Source organism: Hemibagrus wyckioides, linkage group LG23 (genome assembly GCF_019097595.1).
Source record: "Hemibagrus wyckioides isolate EC202008001 linkage group LG23, SWU_Hwy_1.0, whole genome shotgun sequence".
In the NCBI taxonomy this organism is placed as follows: Eukaryota; Metazoa; Chordata; class Actinopteri; order Siluriformes; family Bagridae; genus Hemibagrus; species Hemibagrus wyckioides.
Window position 1 is genome coordinate 5,433,642 of NC_080732.1, and position 8,798 is coordinate 5,442,439.

Sequence of the window (8,798 nt, forward strand, 5' to 3'; positions counted from 1 at the left end):
CATGCAAATGAGCTGGATCAGGAACATGTTTGTACATTTATAGGTGATCATATGATACAAATACACTCTACATCACAAATCAGAAGCATTTCACTATTTTCTATTCTCTTCTAATAAGATATTTTCAGTGTATTATTATCCCAAAAAATGGGTTAACTCAGTAAACCTAATTTCTATACGTCCCACTCCTGAGCTCCCAGTCTTCTGAGTTTCTACTGTGACCACTTTTTATTCCAGAACTCCCTGATCCTTCCAGATGTTCTACCCCTGGTTGGAGTCTCGTCACTTGGTGGTGCTCACTGCTGCTGGGGATAGATCTGCGTGGACAGTCTGTGTCCTAGGGGACTGCTGTTGATAGAACCACTTGGAGACTATCTTTGAACTGACGCTGCCTCAGTCAGCTTTCATCAGGAAGGAATTAGTGCTGAGTCTATAATGACTATACTGTAGATTCAGTACAATAACTATACTGAAATTACACTGACAGAAACTACCCTGGTTTCTTTCTGAGTCTGGTTCCTGTCAAGGTTTCTTCCTCATAACATCTCAGACTATAGCAACGTATTGTGTAGTGTGAGTATGTAGTGACAATTTATATATATATGTAGATATAGTTTATAGTGACCAGTCACATGATGTCAAACAGATAAAGGAATAATAGTACTAAATTAATAAATAAAATAAAAATAAATAAAATAAAATAAATAATAAATAAATTAAATAAATAATAAATAAAAATAAATGTATTATTTGAGTGTTGCTCAAAAAGGATATAATTATTTCATTATTTTTCGAATAACTTTTTGGCATGCTTAATAAAGTAGAATGTAAATGTTCATAGGCAATTTTTTTTCTTTTCAACTAACAGCTTCTATGACGATTAATGATCTCTCAGCTCCATTAGTAATATCTTTTGCAATTAAATGTCTGTTAGAGTATATGTTCCTTGCGGGCTCTTCAAATAAACCTGCCTTTAATGAGATATTACTATCTGCCAACAAGAAGTATTATTAGTTTATTGTTTGTTTGTCTGCTTGCTTGTTTTTTCTTAACATATTTTCTATCTAATGCATCCGTAGCATAATGTCGGCAATAATGTAAAAAAGCTGTGAAAAACTAAAAAGAACTTTAAACAAAAACTTATATTTTAATATGTAATCATGTATTTATATACTTTTATATAATTTATTAAAGTATATATATATATATATATATAATGTTTTAATATTGTTGTTATTATTATTGTTGTTGTTGTTGTTGCTGTTGTTAGTGTTAGTGTTCACGCATAATTATAAACATGCATGAAGAGGGAGGGTTCATAGCAGGCGTGGCTTCTATGCCCCCGCAACTCAGAGGGTGATAAAACTTCACACACAAACACACAGATCGCTCACACACAGAGACAGGGAGCACACAAACACACAGCTCACACACACAGACACACAGACTGCAGCTCTGATACAGCCACAATGCGCTTATTTTTCAATAAACACCCGAACGTGCCGAGGTCTCGTGGTGCCTCTAGTACATCCTGCTGTCCGGTGATCGCCGGTTCGGCGGTACTTTACTGCGTCACGTGCGATCAGCCGCTCAGCAGCCGCTGCGTTATTAACGGCGCACACCGGGACCACCGCCTGAAGGACCTAAAGGACGCTGTTCACGATCAAGTGGTAAGAGTTGTTGATGTTGTTGTTGTTGTTGTTGTTATTTAGATTTTAGCTTGTTGTTAACCCTATTTATAATCTCTGTGCATTAATATTAATCTGATCAATCAGAGATGAATAGCTTTTTACACTCAGGTCACACTCAGGTTAATGAATATTTATGTTTATGATTAATAATATGAATTTACCGTCATAGAAAAAATTGAATGACTTCAGCGGGAAGCTGATAACCAGAGAAAGGAAGTTTGGTGACTTTGCACCGAGGATTGAAGCAGCAGAGCACGAGCTGGAGGTGAGAATTAACAGACACAAATAAATAATAATAATTATTGTTGTTATTGTTGTTGTTAGTATTATTATTAATATTATTTATTATAATATTAATATTAATATTATTAATAATAATATTATTTATAATAATAACAATAATATTTATTATTATTGTTGTTGTTTTGTTGTTGTTGTCAATTTATAATAATAATAATAATAATAATACATTTATCATTATTATTATTATTATATAATACACCTATCCAGTTCATTAAGAAAAAAACATTGTAGCATTTATTGGATAAAGATAATTTATTATTGGACAATAAATATATCAAATATACCCATGAAGTCCACTATTAAGAGCACTTTGTGATGTACAGGAGTTGTGTAGCCAGACCCAGGAGCTGCTTCAGAAGGAATACAGTACTCTGATGACTTTAATCGAGCAGAATCGGCAGCAGGCCTTTTTCATTCTGAACGCACAGAAAGAAGCAATGAAGCGACAACTCCAGCAACTGTACGAGGATGCACAGAACTACCAGAGCAAGTCCGCAGCCATAGTCAATGAAATAAAGGAGCTCAACACAAGACAAGACAGCGAGAACCCAGCCAGCCTGCTGGTAAACATTCAGTTAGTTCAATACGTTTGGATCTACCATAAGAGCAACATTTCAGCACAGTATTAATCACTGATCTTTACTTGCTTTCTCTGCAGGGGGAGATTAACGCACTAGAGACCAGGTGAGTCCCACACACACTTATTAACCTCCTATTTATTCATTCAGCTCAGGAAACTGAGCTAGCCCAGAACCTTAGAGTCTGAGATTGAAAGAAATTGTTGGTCTCTTGCAGCATGCACACGATGAACGAGTTTTATACCTCTGTGGACAAGAAGCTGAAAATCGATGACACAAGACTGAAAGCTCTGGAAAATTCCATTAGGAAAATCGTGGAGAAAAACAAAGAGCTTCTGCCACGCCCATGGGAATGTAAGTGTCTTTGAATATTTTTGAAGTATGATAGAAATAATATAAAGGATAAAAGGTAGTTAGGGTGTAACAAGGGTATAGGGGGTACATTAGGGAAATAATGAGGATTGTGGTGTAATCAGGGGTAGAAGAAGAAGAAGCCTTTATTTGTTACATATGCATTACGACACAGCTTGTTACAGGCTATGATACTTCTGGAGCAGAGACAGATAAAGGTCTTACTTAAAAGCCCAACAGTGACATGTTTATCTACTGAGCTACTTATTCATATGAGTTAGGTCTAATAGGTTTTCTTTTCTTTTTTTTAACCTGACAGTCTCAGAGACCATCACATTGGATGAGAACAAAGCTCAAGGAAATGTTCAGATCTCAGAAGACAAGACAGAGATGTCATTGAGCCCTGTGGGTGGTCTGAGCCTTCAGTCTCCATGGAACAGCACAAGGGCATCTCAGAGCTTCAAAAGAGGCTTGCATTACTGGGAGGTGGCAGTAGGAGGCTGTGAGAGCTGGGCCGTCGGATTAGTGGAAAACAGCCGGGTTAATGGCATCCAAACTCTATCTGCAGGCCAGGAAAAGAATATGTGGATTCTGGAGTGCGATGGTGGCGAGCTCTCAGTGCTGCACAACAACGACTTTAGCAGAGTCAAAGAAAGCAACATCGAAACCCTCGGCGTCTTTCTGGATTGCGATAAAGGGCGACTGAAGTTCTACAATGTCAATACAGGTAGCATTCTGCACTCATTTATTGCCAAATTTAGCCATGCCGTGTTTCCCATGTTCCGCATGCGTGCACAGAAAGACAGTATCGCACGACTGAAGATATGCAACCTGATTGACAAAAATGACGTAGAATACATCAGCAGTGCCAACTCCATGACCTCAGAGTCTCTGAACGAGGAGGCCATGGAGGTATCTTCTCAGAGCTCAAATTAGGATTTTTTTTTTTTTTAAAGTGGGGTAGCATCTATTTATTTTAAGTACTGTCTATAAAAAATGCATTTATTTACAGTGTTGTGAAGATAGGGTTAATGAAGGTATGTTACACACCATAGCTAAGCTGTAACTGTGCAATAAATAATTCAAGAAGTGAAATTTATTTTGTTTTTAATATATATCTATATATATACATATATATTTATGTATATTTGTATAGATCGATGTTAAAATATAGATGTGTTAATAAAATTTTGAAAAATGACAACAAATTGTGGCTCATTTTCTTGTTTTATTGGTGTGTGTTTTTTTTTTAGAGATTTTCCATCTTATCCCTAAAAGTGTCTCACAAGTGAGTGTCAACTATTACATAACCTGCAGGGTTAGATAACCAGGGTATGGGTGGTTATCTTTAATCAAGCAGGGCCTTGCATTTTTAGAACAAATTAAATGTAATTACATAAACAGTATGACATGTAGTGCAATGTTAGAGTATATGTTCCTTGCGGGCTCTTCAAATAAACCTGCCTTTAATGAGATATTACTATCTGCCAACAAGAAGTATTATTAGTTTATTGTTTGTTTGTCTGCTTGCTTGTTTTTTCTTAACATATTTTCTATCTAATGCATCCGTAGCATAATGTCGGCAATAATGTAAAAAAGCTGTGAAAAACTAAAAAGAACTTTAAACAAAAACTTATATTTTAATATGTAATCATGTATTTATATACTTTTATATAATTTATTAAAGTATATATATATATATATATATAATGTTTTAATATTGTTGTTATTATTATTGTTGTTGTTGTTGTTGCTGTTGTTAGTGTTAGTGTTCACGCATAATTATAAACATGCATGAAGAGGGAGGGTTCATAGCAGGCGTGGCTTCTATGCCCCCGCAACTCAGAGGGTGATAAAACTTCACACACAAACACACAGATCGCTCACACACAGAGACAGGGAGCACACAAACACACAGCTCACACACACAGACACACAGACTGCAGCTCTGATACAGCCACAATGCGCTTATTTTTCAATAAACACCCGAACGTGCCGAGGTCTCGTGGTGCCTCTAGTACATCCTGCTGTCCGGTGATCGCCGGTTCGGCGGTACTTTACTGCGTCACGTGCGATCAGCCGCTCAGCAGCCGCTGCGTTATTAACGGCGCACACCGGGACCACCGCCTGAAGGACCTAAAGGACGCTGTTCACGATCAAGTGGTAAGAGTTGTTGATGTTGTTGTTGTTGTTGTTATTTAGATTTTAGCTTGTTGTTAACCCTATTTATAATCTCTGTGCATTAATATTAATCTGATCAATCAGAGATGAATAGCTTTTTACACTCAGGTCACACTCAGGTTAATGAATATTTATGTTTATGATTAATAATATGAATTTACCGTCATAGAAAAAATTGAATGACTTCAGCGGGAAGCTGATAACCAGAGAAAGGAAGTTTGGTGACTTTGCACCAAGGATTGAAGCAGCAGAGCACGAGCTGGAGGTGAGAATTAACAGACACAAATAAATAATAATAATTATTGTTGTTATTGTTGTTGTTAGTATTATTATTAATATTATTTATTATAATATTAATATTAATATTATTAATAATAATATTATTTATAATAATAACAATAATATTTATTATTATTGTTGTTGTTTTGTTGTTGTTGTCAATTTATAATAATAATAATAATAATAATACATTTATCATTATTATTATTATTATTATATAATACACCTATCCAGTTCATTAAGAAAAAAACATTGTAGCATTTATTGGATAAAGATAATTTATTATTGGACAATAAATATATCAAATATACCCATGAAGTCCACTATTAAGAGCACTTTGTGATGTACAGGAGTTGTGTAGCCAGACCCAGGAGCTGCTTCAGAAGGAATACAGTACTCTGATGACTTTAATCGAGCAGAATCGGCAGCAGGCCTTTTTCATTCTGAACGCACAGAAAGAAGCAATGAAGCGACAACTCCAGCAACTGTACGAGGATGCACAGAACTACCAGAGCAAGTCCGCAGCCATAGTCAATGAAATAAAGGAGCTCAACACAAGACAAGACAGCGAGAACCCAGCCAGCCTGCTGGTAAACATTCAGTTAGTTCAATACGTTTGGATCTACCATAAGAGCAACATTTCAGCACAGTATTAATCACTGATCTTTACTTGCTTTCTCTGCAGGGGGAGATTAACGCACTAGAGACCAGGTGAGTCCCACACACACTTATTAACCTCCTATTTATTCATTCAGCTCAGGAAACTGAGCTAGCCCAGAACCTTAGAGTCTGAGATTGAAAGAAATTGTTGGTCTCTTGCAGCATGCACACGATGAACGAGTTTTATACCTCTGTGGACAAGAAGCTGAAAATCGATGACACAAGACTGAAAGCTCTGGAAAATTCCATTAGGAAAATCGTGGAGAAAAACAAAGAGCTTCTGCCACGCCCATGGGAATGTAAGTGTCTTTGAATATTTTTGAAGTATGATAGAAATAATATAAAGGATAAATGGTAGTTAGGGTGTAACAAGGGTATAGGGGGTACATTAGGGAAATAATGAGGATTGTGGTGTAATCAGGGGTAGAAGAAGAAGAAGCCTTTATTTGTTACATATGCATTACGACACAGCTTGTTACAGGCTATGATACTTCTGGAGCAGAGACAGATAAAGGTCTTACTTAAAAGCCCAACAGTGACATGTTTATCTACTGAGCTACTTATTCATATGAGTTAGGTCTAATAGGTTTTCTTTTCTTTTTTTTAACCTGACAGTCTCAGAGACCATCACATTGGACGAGAACAAAGCTCAAGGAAATGTTCAGATCTCAGAAGACAAGACAGAGATGTCATTGAGCCCTGTGGGTGGTCTGAGCCTTCAGTCTCCATGGAACAGCACAAGGGCATCTCAGAGCTTCAAAAGAGGCTTGCATTACTGGGAGGTGGCAGTAGGAGGCTGTGAGAGCTGGGCCGTCGGATTAGTGGAAAACAGCCGGGTTAATGGCATCCAAACTCTATCTGCAGGCCAGGAAAAGAATATGTGGATTCTGGAGTGCGATGGTGGCGAGCTCTCAGTGCTGCACAACAACGACTTTAGCAGAGTCAAAGAAAGCAACATCGAAACCCTCGGCGTCTTTCTGGATTGCGATAAAGGGCGACTGAAGTTCTACAATGTCAATACAGGTAGCATTCTGCACTCATTTATTGCCAAATTTAGCCATGCCGTGTTTCCCATGTTCCGCATGCGTGCACAGAAAGACAGTATCGCACGACTGAAGATATGCAACCTGATTGACAAAAATGACGTAGAATACATCAGCAGTGCCAACTCCATGACCTCAGAGTCTCTGAACGAGGAGGCCATGGAGGTATCTTCTCAGAGCTCAAATTAGGATTTTTTTTTTTAAAGTGGGGTAGCATCTATTTATTTTAAGTCTATAAAAAATGCATTTATTTACAGTGTTGTGAAGATAGGGTTAATGAAGGTATGTTACACACCATAGCTAAGCTGTAACTGTGCAATAAATAATTCAAGAAGTGAAATTTATTTTGTTTTTAATATATATCTATATATATACATATATATTTATGTATATTTGTATAGATCGATGTTAAAATGTAGATGTGTTAATAAAATTTTGAAAAATGACAACAAATTGTGGCTCATTTTCTTGTTTTATTGGTGTGTGTTTTTTTTTTAGAGATTTTCCATCTTATCCCTAAAAGTGTCTCACAAGTGAGTGTCAACTATTACATAACCTGCAGGGTTAGATAACCAGGGTATGGGTGGTTATCTTTAATCAAGCAGGGCCTTGCATTTTTAGAACAAATTAAATGTAATTACATAAACAGTATGACATGTAGTGCAATGCAGTCTGCATCATGATAATTTACACTTCTGGCAGACGCCCTTATCCAGAGCAACTTACATTTTTATCTCACTGAGCAACTGGACGTTAAGGGCCATGCTCAAGAACCCAGCAGTGGCAGATTGGCGGAACCTTACGATCAGTAGACTAGCACCTTACCCACTAACTTACCACATGCCTAATTAATTACATTGATAATATAATCATTACAAATAATTAGAAAAGAATAAAAAGGGAATAAAATGACAAAAAATATACTAAGAATAGAAAAATTTAAAAATCGAAAGATGGATATCACCACAAACACCTCACTGTCAAGCATGGTGGTGAAATGGTGATGATCTGGGTGTTGAGTCACAGCTCCAGGCTCTAATAACTTACAATCATTGAACTATTTTGTTATTTAAAAGCTGTCCCTCTGATGTACTCGTTCCTAATCCTGTCCAACCGTGTCACTCCCAAAGAGAACCTCAACATCTTCAGCTCTGCTACCTCCAGCTCTGACTCTTCTCTTCCTCAGTGACACTGTCTCTATACCATACAGCATGGCCGGTCTCACCACTGTCTTGTACACCTTCCCCTTGATTCTCGCTGATATTTTTCTATCACACAGAACTCCTGACACCTTTCTCCACCCATTCCAACCTACCTGCTTCTTTACCTCTTTCCCACACTCTCCATTACTCTGGACTGTTGACCCCAAGTACTTAAACTCCTGTACCTTCTTCACCTCTTCACCCTGTAATCTTACTGTTCCACTTCCCTCCCTGCCATTCACACACATGTACTCAGTCTTACTACAACTGACTTTCATTCCTCTTCTCTCCAAAGCAAACCTCCACCTCTCCAGATTTTCCTCCACCTGCTCCCTGCTCTCACTACAGATCACAATGTCATCTGCAAACATCATTGTCCAAGGAGACTCCTGTCTGACCTCCTCTGACAACTGGTCCATCACCATAGCAAACAGGAAGGGGCTCAGAGTCGATCCCTGATACAGTCCCACCTCCACTTTGAACTCCTCTGTCTGCCCTACAGCACACCTC

General features: G+C 37.5%; 2 protein-coding genes across 2 annotated transcripts; both read left to right on the top strand.

The window, feature by feature from the left end:
- Positions 1–1,383: 1,383 nt before the first annotated feature.
- On the top strand, positions 1,384–3,986 carry LOC131343973 (tripartite motif-containing protein 75-like). The gene is made up of 6 exons (XM_058375867.1): positions 1,384–1,670; positions 1,861–1,956; positions 2,318–2,557; positions 2,653–2,678; positions 2,790–2,926; positions 3,243–3,986. The coding sequence occupies exons 1-6, from the start codon at positions 1,470–1,472 to the stop codon at positions 3,857–3,859; spliced, it is 1,317 nt and encodes a 438-aa protein (XP_058231850.1). The 5' UTR covers positions 1,384–1,469; the 3' UTR covers positions 3,860–3,986.
- Positions 3,987–4,800: 814 nt separating this feature from the next.
- On the top strand, positions 4,801–7,333 carry LOC131343966 (tripartite motif-containing protein 75-like). The gene is made up of 6 exons (XM_058375857.1): positions 4,801–5,086; positions 5,274–5,369; positions 5,734–5,973; positions 6,069–6,094; positions 6,206–6,342; positions 6,659–7,333. The coding sequence occupies exons 1-6, from the start codon at positions 4,886–4,888 to the stop codon at positions 7,273–7,275; spliced, it is 1,317 nt and encodes a 438-aa protein (XP_058231840.1). The 5' UTR covers positions 4,801–4,885; the 3' UTR covers positions 7,276–7,333.
- The last annotated feature ends 1,465 nt before the right edge of the window (positions 7,334–8,798 follow it).